The 19,498-nt window shown below is 44.3% G+C and overlaps 1 protein-coding gene across 1 annotated transcript; it reads left to right on the top strand.

Annotated features, from left to right (window-relative positions):
* The first annotated feature begins 794 nt into the window (after positions 1-794).
* Positions 795-19,282, top strand: LOC309347862 (sodium-dependent neutral amino acid transporter B(0)AT3-like). The gene is made up of 12 exons (XM_081872756.1): positions 795-969; positions 3,414-3,554; positions 5,189-5,326; positions 5,732-5,913; positions 7,093-7,203; positions 7,989-8,101; positions 9,226-9,354; positions 9,740-9,890; positions 10,741-10,945; positions 15,491-15,650; positions 17,109-17,265; positions 18,933-19,282. Exons 1-12 carry the CDS (start codon positions 819-821, stop codon positions 19,113-19,115), a joined length of 1,821 nt encoding a protein of 606 aa, XP_081728882.1. The 5' UTR covers positions 795-818; the 3' UTR covers positions 19,116-19,282.
* The last annotated feature ends 216 nt before the right edge of the window (positions 19,283-19,498 follow it).

Below are 19,498 nucleotides of genomic sequence, written 5' to 3' on the forward strand. Positions count from 1 at the left end.
GTCAATATTCTGACCAGCCCTCGACCAAGAGACTGTTTTGAGAACCTTTGAGTTAAGATGGGACTCTCAGTGGTTCATTTATTGAGAAGAGGTTTGTGGGATAATCAGTTTCACATAACCAACATGCTTAAGTCTAATTAAGGCATGAAGGGGTTAATACCATAGAGTATGCTGTCCTGTCAGGCTTCACTATCTACTTCCCCTCAACTTGGAAGGAACTATGTAATCAAGCCTTTGTTCTCCAGTTCACTTGAGAAGCTCAGCATGTGAAGAGGTTTGAGTTGGTTGCTCCAGCTCAACTGCATGGCTCTCAGCATCCATTCTTGAGTTCCTCTACCAGTAATTTAGGAACTTCTGCCGCTTTGTAACTAAGGTGAATATTACTGCCTGTGCAACCTTTTATGAAACACATGAACCTGACCTTTGAAGAGTGTGTAAGTAAACCATTTTTTAACTTACCAAACGTGTGGTCTTTTTCCTATGCTAGGGAAAGAGGGAACCTTTGGGAAAAGTAATACAATTTAGAGTTTGGACTGAAAGGGTTAAATTATATCTTTACTGCTTCCAAGAGGTAAGAATTTTTCTGTTAACTTCAGTGCCTCATCTCAACTCTATAATTTGTGTGGCTGTAGGTTGCTAGGTTGTTTTATCTGGATTCTTTGGTGTGATGTCGCAGATGGAAGTTCCATCCATTGTTCATAATTCCTCTTCTGCCCCCCCCCCCTTGCTGCTTACATGGTGAGTGAGGAGGTTCAGTTGCCTGGCTGCTACTAATATTGGAGAAAAATGTGGTGAAAGGAAAATAAGAGGTTGTAAAGATGGCAACTGATCAACACGAAAGCAGCTCTAAACACTCACAAAGGCCCAAGTGGGATAGTAAATTACAGTACCTTTTAAGCTGTTCCGGATTTGTTGTGGGTCTTGGAAATGTGTGGCGTTTTCCATACTTGTGCCAAACCTACGGAGGAGGTAAGAGAAACCCACCTTTTAATTGATTAGTTGTGTTCAGACTAAACTATGACAAGCTCCTCTTGTTCTAAAATAATGTGTTTGGGGTGTGCCACACCCCTCTAATCTCTGGATCCAGCAACTGTTAAAATTTAATCAATGCTTCAAATTCTTGGAATAGCCAGGCTAGCTCCCAGTGAGGTGACAGCCTGGGTGGTGGGCCATTAAGGGAGATTAAGGAGCACTATGTGAGATGTAAAAAAAGCCAGAGGTGGGAACAGTGGTGGCCTAAAATGGTTCTGCAGAGGCAGCTGCAAACGTACTTAAATGTTGCTACACTCCACCTGATGGCCTCAGCTGTGGCAGATGATAGCTAGAGGGAGGAGACTGTCACAGAAGCTGTAAAAGGGGTGGAAGTATTTTTTTGGGTGGGTTGGATAAAAAAAATAAAATTCCATTTATATCCTTCTCTTACTCCTAAATGACAGATGGCTAAGTGCACAGAGCAAAACAACACAGAGACAGTGGGGACAATATGTCACTAATTTTTCTATTAACTTCAATTCCTCACTGCAACTCTTACTATTTGCATGCAGAGCTTAATAGTATTACTGAATGACTTACAACCCAAGCTTTAAGTCTTGTTGGGATTGTTATCCATTGTTACTGATTGATTTGGTTTTACTGCATGGATTTAGTGCCTGAGTGAATCAAGTTGTTTACTTTCTCTGACTAAATGGACATGGATTTTTTAAAGTGTTTGGTTTTTTTATTGGCAAGAAACATGATAAAATAAATAGCCTTGCTTCTAGGCAACCATGACAATAAGAGCCAGTGTGGTGTAGTGGTTAAGAGTGGTGGACTCATAATCTGGTGAACCGGGTTCGATTTCCCGCTCCTCCACATACAGCTGCTGGGTGACCTTAGGCTAGTCACACTTCTCTGAGGTCTCTCAGCCTCACTCAACTCAGAGTGTTTTTCTGGGGGAAGAAGGGAAAAGAAGATTGTTAGCTGCTTTGAGACTCCTTAGAGTAGTGATAAAGCGGGATATCAAATCCAAACTTTTTTTAAAAAGTGGTGTTTCTGTACTTTGACTCTTAACACTGATAAATAATTTTAAGATACATATTATTCCTTGTTGAAAAATGAAGAAATTAGAAACAAGCTACTTTGTCCAAGAGCAATTTCCTTTGCAGCAGCAAAGTAACTTTTTGTCAATCTTTTCTGCTTCTCAAGGAAGGCAGATAATTTAGACATAGACCAAGGGAGCTATGAACACCTGAGCTGACTCTAGCTGATTCCCCTCAAAGTTGATTTAACTTTGGTTTTAGAAAACAACACTGCCAAATCAAAAGAGACAAGGCCATTTGTTCTACCACTTTAGGAACACTAACGTGGGACAGGGTAAATGATTGGTAGGGGAGGCATAAATGCTTGATACGTTCTGAGTTTTTGAAGTATCATATGATAGAATCATAAAAGCATTGTACGGAACGGATTATTTGCAGAGCTCCCCCCCACCATTCCAGAATTTTAAAAAATGAATAAAAACAAGCTAAAATGTAACTGCAAAACCAGCAATTTTTTCACGACTTTCACCTTCTAGATCTTCTACAGCAGGTCTAATTTATGCAGTTTAATGTGCTTTCAATGCATGCCACAGTAAAAAAACAATAACCCGCTAACAATTAGTTGTATATTATTGCCTTTTTGCACAGTCCTAAGCAGGAAGAACATGATTAGCTCTATCTACAACATCTCCCTGCCCCTCATACAGTTTATATCGCAGGGGGCAATCCTGATTCAAATCCGATATCAGCATCACAGCTTCCCCAATGGAGGGTGTAGTTAATAATCCTTAGCTGTAGAACCCTTGCCCCTTCATGGAACTAGATTTCTCAAGAGCCACAACTGGGAGCCATAGCAGTTAAGAAGCACCCCCAGGTTTTCTTACCTCAGTTGATCACCATATGAAAAAAATTGCTCAGTCAACTCAGTCAACTGGTACAGTTTTGTTTGCTTTACTTAATAATTATTTTATGTACAACATACGTACCTAACAGATGCTGCTGGTATGACAATAATACTAGTAGATAGTTAGAGATGGAGGAGGGCATGAGCAGTGGCATAGTGTGTGTGGGGGGGGGGCTGGGGCCCCGGGTGCAGAATTCTGAGGGGGCACAACAGGCACCCACCCACCAGGCATTGGCTTCACCACCCTGGCAAAGGCAGCAAAGCAGACCAGGCCCATGGAGTACAGGCATGGATGGAGGGAGGTGGTCAAGGGGCATCCCCAGTGTGGCCTGGCCTGGCCAGACATGCCTCTGCAGGCAGCTGGCACAGCAAGGCCCCACTTGGCTGGAGGTGTGCTCCACCAGTGTCAGGGGACTTTCCCACCCTGGGCGCCGGCAATCCACGCTATGCCACTGTTATGAGCTAACTGTGCTTGGAAATTGTGTTTCTAGGAGCATTCCTGATTCCGTACATCACCACGCTTGTGTTGGGAGGCATCCCTGTATTTTTTCTTGAATTAGCTGTAGGGCAATGCTTGAAAAAAGGCACCGTTCGACTCTGGTGGCACATCTCACCTTACCTGGGAGGACTGGGTAGGTTTCTGCAATTTCCTTTACTTGTGATTATACAATCTTCTAATCATTGCTCCTTCCTAGAAAATGCATGGGCTACATGAGGGTGTGATAGCAAACCCAGTAGTGGTAGGGTAAAAGGTAAAGGACCAGTCAAAGGCGACTATAGGGTTGCAGTGCTCACCTCGCTTTGTCCTCAAACAGCTTTCTGGGTCATGTGGCCAGCATGACTAAACCGCTTCTGGTGCAACGGAACACCATGATGGAAACAGCACAGAAATGCTGTTTACTTTCCCCCCACAGCGATACCTATTTATCTACTTGGCACTGGCGTGCTTTCGAACAGCTAGGGTAGCAGGAGTTGGGATAGAGCAACGGGAGCTCACCCCGCTGCATGGATTTGAACCGCCGACCTTCTGATTGGCAAGTCCAAGAGGCTCAGTGGTTTAGACCACAGTGCCACCCGCTTCCCAGTAGTAGTAAACTCAGGCAGTTTCTTTTTTAGGAGGGGGCTGGTTCACTGCCCCTCAGACCTTGTGGTGGGCCAAATTGCGCGCATGTGTGTGCACGCACCCCGCGGAGGGGGGCTTCTCTCTCTCCTCCAGCCCCTCCCCCTGCTTTCCTACGTCCTCCGCTGCTCTGCCTGCGGTTGGAAGCCAGTGGCGGTGGCAGCGCCTCTCCTTTTTGGGCCAGCTTTCTCGGGCACCAGGTGCGGGGCCAGCACCAAGCTCCAGACAAAGCCCTGTGCCTGTCACGCTGCCCACAGTGCAGCCATGGACGGAGAGGCCAGCGGGTGGGTTTCGAGGCTTCAGATTGGCTGGCTGCTGGCACCAATCAAAGCCCAGCTACCTTCCTCCACAGGGCGGGGAGAAGCCAAGAGGAGGGAGGCGCCTGTGCCATGGTGTGTGTGAGGGAGGGGAGGGGAGGGGAGGGGGAAAAGCACCCGGGAAAAAAATTGCAAAAAAATTGGCACTGCCCGAACAATGAAGCCGATCCAAGCGGCGATTCCAGGACCGTCTGTGGGCCGGATCCAGAGGGCAATCGGGCCTGATCGTGCCCATGGGCCTTAGTTTGCTGACCCCTGGTCTAGAAGATAGACAGAGCCACTGGGGGGCAGCCTGTCCGATTTGACCACCTGAGACAAAATGGGAATTGCCTCCCCCCCCCCCCCAGTTTGTGGTTATCACCACAGCGATAACTATTTATCTACTTGCACTGGCATGCTTTTGAACTGCTACGTTGGCAGGAGCAGGGACCAAGCAACAGGAGCTCACCCTGTCTTAGGGATTTGAACTGCTGACCTTCTGATCAGCAAGCACAAGAGGCTCAGTGGTTTAGACCACAGCGCTACCCGCATCCCAGTAGAAGTAAACTCAGGCAGTTGCATGCCTATCTGTGTGGAAGATAAACAGAGCCACTCAGGGGCAACCTGTGTGATTTCACCACCTGAGGCAAAATGGGAATTGCCTCCCCCCACCCAGTTTGTTAGCACCAACATTTAATTCACAGAGCAATGTTGTTTTCCAGACTGCCAGAGTTCAGGTAGTAATTGGATTTGATCTTTCCATTGTGTGAATCAGGCTCTTGCAAAAATTTTGTTAAACAGCAATTTTCTTTGTTCATGCCAGTTCTGCATGTGCTTGTATATTCCACAGGTTACAGTTCTCTGATAGTGTCCTTCCTAGTGAGTGTGTATTATAATATGCTTCTGGCCTGGATTTTGTGGTATTTTATAAACTCTTTCCGAAACCCGTTACCTTGGAGTTCCTGCCCAACAGATACCAGCAAACCAGGTGAGTTCCCAAGTCTCTTGCTGCTTTCTGTTATTAGTATCTGCTTTTCTATGTATCCTTCAACCACTGCATTAAATTGTTTGTCCAACTCTGCCGAAGTCAGCAACTGTCAGACCCAGGTGTGTTCCTGCCATGCCTCCTTTGGCCCTAGCTACAGATTGGGATAAGCAAAAGCCCTACAGGTGCCCATTTTTCTGTGCTGGCTGGGGCTAATGGAAGTTCTAGTCCAAAACATCTCGATGGCACCATATTAGGAAAGTCTGTTAGAGCATGGTGCGGATAACACCAAGATTGCAGGTTCGATCTCTATATGGGACAACTGCATATTCCTGTTCGTCAGGATCCTTTCCAACTCTTCTATGATTCCATCTGTTTTGATAATGCCTTCTGTGCTTGTTATTTCAGAACTTATTGAAGAATGTCACAAAAGTACACCTACTAATTATTTCTGGTATAGGTACACTTTAAACATAAGCACAGATATTGGAAACAGCGGTCCGCTTCAGTGGTGGCTGGTTTTATGTTTGGCATCCTGCTGGTTAATTGTGTACATTTCTACAGTACGAGGAATTGAATCTACTGGAAAGGTGAGCAGGGATTATTACCAGACACCTGTATTTCACTGACCTGGTCCTTACTGATGTGGTAAAGCCATCTTTGAAATGTACCACGTGAGACAGAAGGCAACTCACATGAACGAATGTTCTGTCATATTTTTAAAAGGCACCTGCCCATTGAAAACTAATGCGTCTGCGAGGAGGCTAGGTTAGAATCCATATGCAGGAGGTATTTTTTTTTCATGTGTTTGATCAGCAATACGTAAAGCAAATGAGAAACAAAATTATGGATTAATTAGCTATAAAGTGCAGCTATGAGGAACACAAGTGTTCCCATTAGACTGCAGGGCTAAAGCACCTTGGGATGGAACAGCAGTTTAGATGGCCTGACTCGGACTGTGGCATAATGAATAATGAATAATGAATAATGTGGCATAATGAATAATGTGGCATAACGTCATAATGAATAGTCAGTTGAATAATATATTGCTTCTTTGGGCAAATATGTTGAGCTTTTTGGCTACCATATGCCCTTACATTTTAACTTCTAGACATTATTTTCGGAGAACGAATCCCAGTTATGTCCAGGAAAATCTGGATGTATGGATAAACCCAGCATTCTCTGGTGACTTTATGCATCTAATAAGGACCTACAGTGTTGGTCCTTAAGGTGTCACAAGGTGTTTTCTACCTTTTTTCTCTGCAACATAGAAAAAATGCATGCTTGCCTTTTTAATTAGTATCTTACTTCTCATCCAAAGAGTTCAAGCTACTCTCTCTTTCCTCTTGCACACAATCTGCTCACAATCTTTCAGTCAGTTGGACTGGAGAATTGTCTCAAGGTCACCAGTGAGCCTCATGGCCGTAGGCACCAACTTGGACAAAATGTTGGGAGGGGGCCCCCACTGCCTGCAATTCCCCCACCTCCCTGCACTTCTGTGGAGCACACCTCCACAGGTTTCCTCAATTCTAGTCTGCCACGTTAACCACTGCTGCACCACACTGGATGGCACCATTATGTGGTGATTTACACACATGCATGAGCTTCTGCATTTCCTCAAACCACCCTAAACAAAAACAGTTTATCACTGAGTTGGATTTAGCTGCAACTGTTCAGTAATTTTGTGTGCACAGTATCTGTTTCATGGTATTGCCTTAACCTCTTCCTGACACTCACTTTTTTCTTCTCTGCTTTGCTCTTCCTCTTAGGCAGTATATTTTACAGCCCCATGTTCTTTCCTAATTCTAACATTATTCCTAATTTATGGACTGACTCTCCCAGGAGCTGTTCACGGATTACTCTACTTCATGACTCCTAATGCAAGTATTTATTCAATTGATCCTTGGTGTTCCAGATGATGTATGGAAAGTCTGACTTGGTCTTTTAGAGGGGGCTTTGAACTTTGAACTTTCCTTCATGCTGCTTCTTTGTTTACCACTTAATACTAGTTGGGATCCACACATATTCTGGCAATTGTACTTTGTTAACTCCCTCTGGAATCTATGAAGAACAGAAACTTGTGTAAAAAGTGCCCTTTTCTAAAATTCACGAATATAGGCAACCCTGGGTCGAATCTTATTTTTCGGAAGACAGGGCAGAACTACACTTCATTGTGCAAGCATGGGGTGTCCCAGTTCTGTATTTGACTTGTAATGCTGGGGCGAATGCAGAGATGGAGAGATGCATTTGCAGAGGAAGCCAGTGGGCAGGTACTTAATCCTCCCTATGCCCACCAATTCTTCCCTACAAATGCTCCCCTGGGCTGCTTTTTGTTTCTCCGTCTGGCAGGGTCCAAGACTGGAAGATGTCCAAGTGAAGGTAAAAGCACTCTAGTGAGCATTTGTAAGGGACTATCGCCAAACATGGAAAGAGTTAAGCTCTCTCTCCTACACACTGATTCTCCCCCTCCAACAAGCCCCCAGCAGGCAGTTTGTGAAACACTTGTTTGCCAGTATAATGCATTGTTCTGTTCTGAATTTGTTGAATTCAGAAAACACACTAATTTTCCACTGCTTGTCAGGAAGGCCTGTATCAGTGAAATATACACAAGAATTATGAGACTAATAATGTGTTTAGCCCTGAGCTCTCTCTGTCTTTCTCACAGCTCAAGAAGATCAACAATCCACGTGCCTGGCTTGATGCAGCCACCCAGATCTTTTCCTCTCTTTCTTTAGGATTTGGGGGACTGATAGCATATTCAAGCTACAACCCGTCAATGTAGGTATAATCTTGCAGTTTTGTTAGCTTTCGCTCACAATGTGGAGAGGAGCTGTTTGACGCAGTCAAATAAACTTCTATGAGATAGCGCCTCAGTGATCTCTGGAGACAAGACTCAATTCTCATTCAGCCCACACTGGAGCCCAGGAAAAGCGGCTGGCTCTGTTCTCTTGATGTTTCCCTGTGTGAGCAACCCAAAGATGCTCTCTATTGTTCTTTCTGCAATGCCAGTGCTGGGCAAAGTTCAGCTACGTTTGAGATGCAATAATGAGAAGGCGAGTGACTGAGGCAGCTGCATGCTCTCAGTATAACTTATGCCTTAAGGTTCCTGTGAGAATAAAACAGCATAACTTGCTTGTATGCTACCTTGGAATCCTTTTGAGAAAAGTGAGCTCTAAATGTGATAAATGTATAATATCTGGGCCCTCTCCAGTCCCAGAATGATGAGAGATTTCAGGGATTCCAGTGCACGCACCAGGGCTGGTTTCTGTTGAATGAGATCTGAAGAGTCTTACTGACATTTCTGTATCAAAAGGCTTTAGTTATACAAATATACAGCATCAACACTCAGATGGATCCTCCCCCCCCCAGTAGATTTCTAGAACCCCCAGTGCCATTTCATTGGATCTTCACAGAGGGTTAGTCAGGCCTTGTCTTTTTCAGACTCTGTTCTAGGGCTGCCTGCTTATTTTCTCTTTCCCACACACAAAAATTGAGAACAATTTTTATTGTAATTATTGGTAGGTTTTAAACATATTTTTTTTACATGTTTATAGTTTTCATTCTATCCATGTTTAATTGTATTTCAATGAATTTTTTTTCTCTAGTGGTTCATGTTTCTAAACTGTAAGCTGCTTTGAGTCCTGTCAGCGAATAAAGAAATTAATAATAACAACAATGACAAAACCAACATATTTCAGTAGTGCCTTCAGCTATTTAGTTTCTGCGACCACATGCCATCTGTCAATTGCTTTGTTTTACTGTTCTGGGATTGAAAATATTCAGTGAAGAATAGAGTACAAGTACTTCAAATAAAATAATAAATGTATAACATTAAAAGTTACAGACTCGGTGCTGGCCTTTGTAACGTTTAATCGGGTTCGTTATGTACTTGTTTTTCCTAGTAATGACTGTGAACTGGATGCTGTCATGATAGCAGCAATAAACTCTTTGACTTCTTTGTTTGCATCAATCCCAATTTTTTCGATTCTGGGGTTCAAAGCAACAATGGCCTATAAAGAATGCTTGGAAAGGTGAGCCGTTCAAGTTTCACAGTTAGGAACCAATTTAAGGCATTGGTCCAAGTTCACAATTTTTGTTTTTCATTGTCTAGAATTTTGTGTCATCCCCCCCCTTAAACCAGTTTAGGTGACCCCAGAGGGCAGAATTAAAATAAGATTGTAGCATAGAACACAAAGTATACAATCTTGCATGTTCCATGTGCATATTCATTAATTCAGGTATACAGGCAACTTCCTGTTTGTATGGGGGTTGCGTTCCTGGTCCCAGTGCACGTCAGTGGTTGCGCATAAACCCGTTTGGCCCCTGGCCTGCCCCTATTTGAAGCAAATTGCTGTTGTTTTTCTTAGGGACTGTGGCAATGCAAATAATTCGTATCATTCCTGACTTTACTGACAGAAATGTTAAAAGCATCACCAAGGCATTCAGGAAAGACAACATCACTGTAGACAGCAGCGCATTTTGGCTCAGTTATTTGAATGGAACAGATATCAATAAACTGGCATCTCTCAAACTGGCAAATTGTGATCTCCAGTATTTCCTTGATAAGGTATTGTACTTGCATTGTATGAATGAATGGGGCTTCCTTCTCTGGTCAAATTCCATGAAGGCTTCTGCAGCTTCCACTGCATTTTTCTGTAGTTTCTCTGCTGGACCTCTGCCATGCTGCAAGGGGGTCACAGCCCTCGGTCTTCAGCTACCGTTGATGTGATGGCCCAGGCAGGAAATTCTTTCAGAAGAGCTGTGTTTAGCTCTTTGGCTTCATACAAGCTGCTCTGTCTCTGGTAAACTAGCTTGTTACTCTACCCATATGTATGAGTGCACAGAGACCACAAGTTGTTTGCCTGGTTATCTCCGAAGAAACACAATCTACCATCCCCCCTACAACTACTGTTACTGGGGTGTTCTATGGCCACTTTATTTAGCCACAAATACTTGCACACAGAAGATGGGGCTCAGGGTACCCACCAGAACTCTAGTCCAGCTTGATAAGTTTCCCCTTATAGTTCTGCAGAGACACACACAAACCATATCTCTGTCTGCACGTATGAGCACTAAAAGAGCCACAGAAAGCAACCTGTGAGCTTAGGTTGCTGCTTTTATTATTTTATTACCTTTCCTTCACCCTTAGCTCCCAGGGCAAGTGACAACGATTTAAAATGCAACACTAAAAACAGATTACAGCAACTTAATACCACTAAAACATGGTGAGTCCCAAAAATGCACATCTCAGGTGTCAAGGGTCCAGGTCAAGTTAAGAACTTGTCATCGGTAATGACTGTATCTTATTCCAGATGATGGCTAAATGTTGAGTAATACAACATTTTGCCTCTGCATTAGAATAAATGACATTTAGAAATCAATCTGACAGTTTTTACCATTATTTGTGAATTTTGCAGAGTGTTTCTGGAACTGGCTTGTCCTTTATTGTGTTCACTGAAATCGTCATTAAGATGCCTGGATCAAACACTTGGGCAATTCTGTTTTTTCTCATGCTGTTCAGTCTTGGTATATCTTCCATGTTTGGATTTGTTCAAAGTATCTTGACGCCTCTCACAGAATCTCCCATTGTGTCTAGATACATATGCAAGGAGGCTGTATGTGGTAAGGCATCTTCCTCAAATCCTTTTCTTTGCTGTTAACCATGCTCAAGATTAATATGGTTCAAAGTGCTTCTTGTACATTATTTCAGCTATTGTAATTAACAGTAGCTTAATACTATCTCTGTATTGCAGATGGGGGCTGAGATAGGGTTCATGGGCATGACAGTATTTTGATGGAATATCCTGGCTCATTGCTCATTCTCTTAGCTGCTACTGTTGTTTCAAGATACGTTATTTCCAGATTCATTACCCTCCCCAGGGAGGTTTGGCTGGCACCTTCATTATACATCTTTAAGTGTCAGGCAAATAAAGTTCCTCTTCAAACAGGCCTTGGGAGAGAGAGAGCCAGTGTGGTGTAGTGGTAAAGAGTGGTAGTCTCGTAATCTGGGGAACCGGGTTCACGTCTCCGCTCCTCCACATGCAGCTGCTGGGTGACCTTGGGCCAGTCACACTTCTTTGAAGTCTCTCAGCCCCACTCACCTCACAGAGTGTTTGTTGTGGGGGAGGAAGGGAAAGGAGAATGTTAGCTGCTTTGAGACTCCTAAAAGGGTCTTAGAAATAATTCAAGAGTTTGGTCAAGTGGCAGGATTTAAATTGAATAAATCAAAAACTAAGGTTTTAGAAAAAAAATTGACATTGATTGAAAGAGAGAGGTTCCAGAATGAAACAGGTTTGACTGTGGTTAAGAAAGTGAAATATTTGGGGATCAACATGACAGCAAAAAATGTGAATTTATTTAAAGATAATTATGAAAAATGTTGGTCGGAAGTGAAAAAAGATTTAGAAATTTGGTCAAATTTGAAACTTTCCTTGTTGGGTCGAATTGCAGTCATAAAGATGAATGTATTGCCGAGAATGTTATTTTTGTTTCAAACATTGCAAATTCTGGACAAAATGGATTGTTTCAGGAAGTGGCAGAAAGATATTTCTAGATTTGTCTGGCAGGGCAGTTAAAATTTAAGATATTAACTGATGCAAAGGAAAGGGGGGGATTTGCCCTGCCAGACCTTAAACTTTATTATGAATCAGCAGCATTCTGCTGGTTGAAAGACTGGCTGCTTCTTGAGAACACAGACATTTTGGATTTAGAAGGATTTAATAATGCTTTTGGGTGGCATGCATACCTGTGGTACGACAAGGTTAAAGTACATAAAGCATTTAAAAACCATATTGTCAGGAAAGCTTTGTTTAATGTCTGGATAAGATACAAAGATTTACTGGAAAACAAAACCCCAAGGTGGTTGTCACCTATAGAAGCGAAAGCTTTTAAAAGACTTAACATGGAGTCCAAATGGCCAAAATATTGGGAAATTTTGGAACAAGAGGGAGACACATTGAAATTGCAGAGTTTTGAGAAACTAAAAAACAAAGTGCGAGACTGGTTGCATTATTATCAGATAATGGAAGTTTATACAGTGGTGCCTCGCAAGACGAAATTAATTCGTTCCACAAGTTTTTTCTTCTTGCGAGTTTTTCGTCTTGCGAAGCACGGTTTCCCATAGGAATGCATTGAAAATCAATTAATGCGTTCCTAGGGAGACCGCCTTCAGACCAGGTCCAGGGACAGTCTGTCCCCGGACCTCTTCTGAAGGCTGGGGGGGGGGAGAAGGACTGAAGGCTGGGGGGGGGGAAGCCCTTCTCCCGCCGCCAGCCTTCAGAAGAGTTCCTGCAGGGCTGCCTAGGCTGCGGATAGCAGCCTGCTGCCCGGTGCGAGGGACGCTCTGAAGCAGAGCGCCCCTCGCGCGGGGCAGACATTCGCAGCTTGGGGAGCCCTGCAGGACTTCCCCGCAGGGCTCTCCAAGCTGCGGATAGCAGCCTGCTGCCCCGCGTGAGGGGCGCTCTTAAGCAGAGCGCCCCTTGCGCGGGGCAGACATCTGCAGCTTGGGGAGCCCTGCAGGACTTCCCCGCAGGGCTCTCCAAGCTGCGGATAGCAGCCTGCTGCCCCGCGCGAGGGGCGCTCTGCTTCAGAGCGCCCCTCGCGCGGGGCAGACATTCGCAGCTTGGGGAGCCCTGCAGGACTTCCCCGCAGGGCTCTCCAAGCTGCGGATAGCAGCCTGCTGCCCCGCGCGAGGGGCGCTCTGCTTCAGAGCGCCCCTCGCGCGGGGCAGACATTCGCAGCTTGGGGAGCCCTGCAGGACTTCCCCGCAGGGCTCTCCAAGCTGCGGATAGCAGCCTGCTGCCCCGCGTGAGGGGCGCTCTTAAGCAGAGCGCCCCTTGCGCGGGGCAGACATTCGCAGCTTGGGGAGCCCTGCAGGACTTCCCCGCAGGGCTCTCCAAGCTGCGGATAGCAGCCTGCTGCCCCGCGTGAGGGGCGCTCTTAAGCAGAGCGCCCCTCGCGCGGGGCAGACATTCGCAGCTTGGGGAGCCCTGCAGGACTTCCCCGCAGGGCTCTCCAAGCTGCGGATAGCAGCCTGCTGCCCCGCGTGAGGGGCAGAGCGCCCCTCGCGCGGGGCAGACATTCGCAGCTTGGGGAGCCCTGCAGGACTTCCCCGCAGGGCTCTCCAAGCTGCGGATAGCAGCCTGCTGCCCCGCGCTCTGAAGCAGAGCGCCCCTTGCGCGGGGCAGACATCTGCAGCTTGGGGAGCCCTGCAGGACTTCCCCGCAGGGCTCTCCAAGCTGCGGATAGGGGCAGCAGGCTGCTATCCGCAGCTTGGAGAGCCCTGCGGGGAACTCTTCTGAAGGCTGGCGGGGGAGAAGGGCTTTTCCTCCCACCGCCAGCCTTCAGTACAGCCTTCTGAATGTTGGCGGTGGGGAGGAAAAACCCTCCTCCCACCGCAAGCCCCGGGAACAGAGGAGAGGCGCTGCGCGCCTTCTCCTCTGTTCCCGGACCTCTCACCGCAAGCCTTCAGGACAGGTCCGGGAACAGAGGAGAAGACGCGCTGCGCTTCTCCGCTGTCCCCGGAGATTTCCCTATGGGCTTTCGTCTTGTGAAGCAAGCCCATAGGGAAATTCGTCTTGCGAAGCCGCTAAAAAATCGGAAAACCCTTTCGTCTTGCGGGTTTTTCGTTTAGCGAGGCATTCGTCTTGCGGGGCACCACTGTAAGTTAGACAGGAAAATTGGCTTCCAGGTGGAAAAATCAAAATTGGAAACAGAATTGTTAGAACCCAATACAAAAAACTTGTCAAAAATGTATAACTTGCTGCTGAAATGGAATACGCAGGATGAAACGGTGAAATCAGCTATGATTAAATGGGCGCAAGATATTGGTCATAACATTATGTTTGCTGAATGGGAAAAGTTGTGGACCACCGGACTGAAATTTACGGCATGTAATGCCTTAAGAGAAAATATTATGAAAATGTTTTATAGGTGGTACATGACCCCAGTCAAGCTTGCAAAAATGTATCATTTGTCTGATAATAAATGTTGGAAGTGTAAAGAAGCTGAGGGTACATTCTTTCACCTTTGGTGGACATGCCCAAAGATTAAGGCTTTCTGGGAAACGATATATAATGAACTGAAAAAGGTATTTAAATATACCTTCCCGAAGAAACCAGAGGCCTTTCTCTTGGGCATTGTTGGCCAATTGGTGTCAAAGAAGGATAGAACTTTCTTTATGTATGCAACAACAGCAGCAAGAATACTCATCGCGAAGTACTGAAAGACGCAAGATCTACCCACTCTGGAAGAATGGCAGATGAAGTTGATAGACTATATGGGACTGGCAGAAATGACTGGCAGAATCCGAGACCAGGGGAGAGAGACAGCGGAAGAAGATTGGAAGAAATTTAAGGACTATCTTAAGAAATATTGCAAAATTAACGAATCTTAGAATGACATTGATTTAGAAAATATGTAAAAGAAAAGACAGGTTAAAAGTTAAACTAAAATTTAGGGTGAGGATTTGCTAAAGCAACAAAATAGAAATTGGAATACAGAGAGGGGAGGTATGGGGAAGTCGGGGAAGCAAGTTATAAGAAAATAAGACACGGAAATTATACATGTTTTTCTTTATATTCTTTTTCTATTTTTTCTTTTTTTTCTCTCTTTTTTCTGTTTTTCTTGGTTGTTTGTATTATTGTATTGCATTGGTATGATAAATCTTAATAAAAATATTTTTTTAAAAAAGAGACTCCTTAAAGGGAGTGAAAGGCGGGATATCAAATCCAAACTCCTCCTCCTCCTCCTCCTCCTCCTCCTCCTCCTCCTCCTCCTCCTCCTCCTCCTCCTCCTCTTCTTCTTTGGCCTTTTAAATGTGTTTGTGTGAGCGGGGGTGATTGTTTTGTTTTTGTTCTATTTATTATGTGCTTTTATCCTGTATTTTTATCTTGTGAACTGCCCTGATATCTCCGAAGGGCACTATATAAATTAATAAACAGTAATAACAACAATAACAATAATCTGGTGAGCAGAAACTGTACAGTCTTAATGATGCCACATTGCACTCATTAACCATTAAGGACAGGTGAGTGGCAAAACTTGGGTGTTTGGCAAGAACGGAACAGCGATGTTGGGATTGATTATAAACGCACATGTAAACACGAATGGTTAGGTTTTCTTTTATTTCATTTGTGTTAATTGACGAATGAATGTTGTTGTCTGTAGGTTTAATATGCCTTTCTGCTTTTCTGCTGGGCCTGCTTTTTGCTCTGAGATCAGGAAACTACTGGCTTGAGATGTTTGATGCCTTTGCGGGGACCATGCCTTTGCTAGTCATTGCTTTCTTTGAAGTGATCGGTGTTGCATTTCTTTATGGAATGAAAAGGTATGGCTATGTTTCTTTGTATATGTATCTGGATAAGCCCTTAGGTGCATAAGCAGCTCAAGGCAGATGAACACCTGAGGCTGTATTCATCACTAAGCATTTCTATTGAGAAATGAACACACTATGGAAAAGCTAGGTAATCCACCTACATATTGTGATCCAAATCAGGATTTTTTAGTGATGGAGTGCCTTGCCTCCCCCCCCCCCCCCGCCTGCTCCCCCACTTACATGGAAACTAACTCTAATGCTTGAAGAGGGTTTACAAGGTAAACTGGTGTCTAATCTGGACTGCTTCAGACTGCTTTTGTGAGTTGTGTTTCAAAACTGAATACTCATCCATGGGGGGAGCTGTTATGTTTAATATGAGGGGCATTCAGTCTGAAGAGGTACAGTCGCCAACAGCCATTGCTATTTGAAGTGGTATGGCCCAGGACCCAGATTTACCAGCACCCCTCATCATAGGGATCATGAGAACCAAGCCCATTGATAAGCTGGTGAGGTGTGACACTTCCATTTCCCTCCTTTATCCTGTGAAAACAACACTCTAAGCAACAAACCTTTATTTAGTCTATTTATTTAGAAAAGCATTTCTGTACCGCCAAAAAAAAAACCACTGGGGTGATGCGCAGCATTAACATAAAATACAATTGCAAACAGTACAAATAATTGTGGAAGTGGATGGCTAAACAAAACATTAAAGAGCAATGAAGATCTGATTTTTAAGCGAAGCAGGAAAGTCAAAAGTGAGGGTGTCTGCCAGATCTGTTCCTGGCCTAGGTGCAGCAAGTGATACCTTTTTATTGTATTTGAAGTATAATCACATGTCTCCCTGCTCAGAAATAAATTCCATTCCATACAGTGGGAATAAGATCCCAGCTAAGGTTTGCAGCCTTATGCATAATTTGGGGATATACACCGCACAAGTTGCAATAGGATAAAGGTTTCCTATCTGTTGTGTTTAATTCATTTGTGTAAAAGATCATTTGATTTTGGAGGGTGCATATGGCCTTCTTAACAGCCCAAGCAGCTGTCAGAGAGGATAGATCTCTATTTGAGGGAGTCCTTGATTTGAAAATCCCTCTGGTTTAAAAGATTAAGAACCCTAGGCAGGGAGAGCAGGGGCTTCAAAGTTAACACCTGGAAAGGAGATGGAACAGGCTAGCTGATCAGTCTTCCCCACTATGGAGACATGTAATACATTTCTATTTCAGTCACAAAAATCATTTCTAAATTAGCACATAAACGTTTTACGCAAACATTTTACGCAAGCCTGAATCCTCTTTTGTTTGCATTTCCCTCTTTTGAGTGATGCTTATGTAGCTGCTCTACTTGTTCAAGTGATGAGCAGGCATGCGGTCAGAGGAGAAACAGAAGTTTAGGTGGCTTCATTTTTAATAAGGTTACATGCAAGTGAATTGTCCACAGATGCCTCACGAAATATATCCATTTCATTAACAGATTCAGTGCAGATGTGGAAAAGATGATAGGAAGACCACTAAAATGCTATTGGAAGGCAATGTGGCTATTTTTCTCGCCAGGGACAATGTTCCTAATTTTTTTCTTCTATGTACTTGTTGAGCCACCATCAAGCTACAATACTTGGAACCCAAATTATGTAAGTTACCTTTATACAAGTCATTACTAGTCTTTCACTAATTTGCATTTATGGGGGGGCGGGATTGAGCTCTCACTCCAATCTTGCTGCCACTCCTGAATCTCAGTTCAACTCCTGAATTGATAAAGATGCTCTGCTTAAGCACAGAATTCCTGGGCCATCACTGATGGTTCACTAGGGCTTACAGGGGGTCCTGCAGCTAATTAACCTCACCAGATTTTTAATGCTGGATTTTTTAAGATATGCTGTAAGCCACCCAGAGTGGCCGGGGAAACCCAGTAAGATGGGTGGGGTATAAATAATAGAATTATAAATTATTAAGTATAATCAACTGAGGATGCTTTATGTTGGCCTTTTTATTTAATGTCTTGCCTCTTTTGTTTCAGCCGCACATTTAATAAATGGTTTTACATTTTGATTTTATTACTCTGCTGTAAGCTGCTCTAAGAGCATTCCTGAGGAGTAACTTAAAAGCAGGTTGAATAAACAGACATCCTTTTCACACCAAGCCCAAAGATGCCATCAGTCATATACTACGGCCCACCAAGGGCTTGACAGTAATCCTGGCTCTTGACATCTAGGACACAAAGCTAAATCAGGCTTTACAGAACCCTACATGCCTGCTGGGGTGTTTTCTTCTTTGTGGGGCACAGGAGGTGTGTGTCTGCTGTACGTGTAGTGAGCCAGCAAACTTGCGTATGTACCTATTACAAGATGGTATTGCCTGGAGAAAGAAAGTTAGGGTGTGTATCCACAGTAGTGGACAGAGGAGGAATGACCACTGGGGGTGGGACGCAGAAAGGAGTGCCATAGCACACCTGTAGCAGCAAACATGCTTTTTCTGTACAGTCACAGTAGGTGCTGTAACTCTCTAATGGTTTGACTTTACCCACAAAGGCACATTCTTCCACTTTCTCCCAAGAAAGATGGATGCCATGTGGTTCCTAGTCAACCATGCAGACACTGACCAGTCCCAGATCTGTTCAGCTTCATGAGTTTTCAGATGGTAAGCCTTGATGATAACTGTTTGCTATCAAGTCCCAGCCTACATAAAAGCAGAGAGATTTTACCATTTCGTGTGACAGGAGTGAGCGTTCATAAAAACAGTGTTTTTTGTTACACACAACACACCACTAGCACAATGGGGCTTTCCCCCCCTCTCCTCCTCCCATGGCATCCCAAAATTTGCTCCAGAGCAGGCACCCCCAAACGGCCCTCCAGATGTTTTGGGACTACAGTTCCCATCACCCCTGACCACTGGTCCTGTTATCTAGGAATGATGGGAGTTGTAGTCCCAAAACATCTGGAGGGCCGAGTTTGGAGATGCCTGCTCCAGAGGGTTTGGGAAATCCCTAGAGGTATTTAGGGGGTGCACCAGTGGAGAGGAGGAGGAGTACATCCCATCATGTGAGGAGACATCCTTGTGCTGATGAAGCCATAGCCTTAGCCCTACACTGCATGCAACTTAGGAGTCTTCTCTTTCCCTTTTGGAATAATGCCAACCTTTGCTTAGCTCCCACTTTGAAGTATTAACAAGCTGTAATTCCTGTCCTCACTTACCTGGGAGCTATCCCCATTTAATTTGATGGGATTTGCTTCTGAGTAAACACATAGAAAATTGTGCTGTTTAGTGTGGCTTTCATGCAATACATTCATTTCTCCCAAAGGTATATTTTCCTGCAAAAGAGTCAAAAAAGTATCCTCCCTGGGCTGTCATCATCTCTGTGATGCTTGAAACTGTACCATGCTTGATGATCCCTTTTGGAGCCATTTATCAACTTTGGAGAATTGTGTTGAAAAAGAAACTGCTACAAATAATACATCCAGACACCAGCACTGGTAGCACCTGATCTTAACTTTTGTTTCAGCGATCTGGTCACCCTTGTTTCCCCCATCCTATCCTGACCAATAAAAAAACCCACACATGTATCCTCAAATTTAAGGTATTCACTCAGTAAGAATGTAGGGATTTCTACGTAAAACCATTTTCTAAATAAATGCATCTTTATATATAACATTTAGGAATGTTCATAATGCATAACACATAAATTAGTAAGTCTTACTATGCCAACCATATAAGGCAGGTCCACATTCTTATACCTATATTGCAGGTGTGGGAGTTGAAACTGAAAGAAAGTGCTTTGCCTAAGGCCATTCGGTGCATGAGATTTAGAAAGGGGGAAACTGCTAGGGGCTGATTACAAAATGATGACATTATAAGTGGACACCCTCC

This window comes from Podarcis erhardii, assembly GCF_964252035.2.
Source record: "Podarcis erhardii genome assembly, chromosome: 8".
NCBI classification, from domain to species: domain Eukaryota; kingdom Metazoa; phylum Chordata; class Lepidosauria; order Squamata; family Lacertidae; genus Podarcis; species Podarcis erhardii.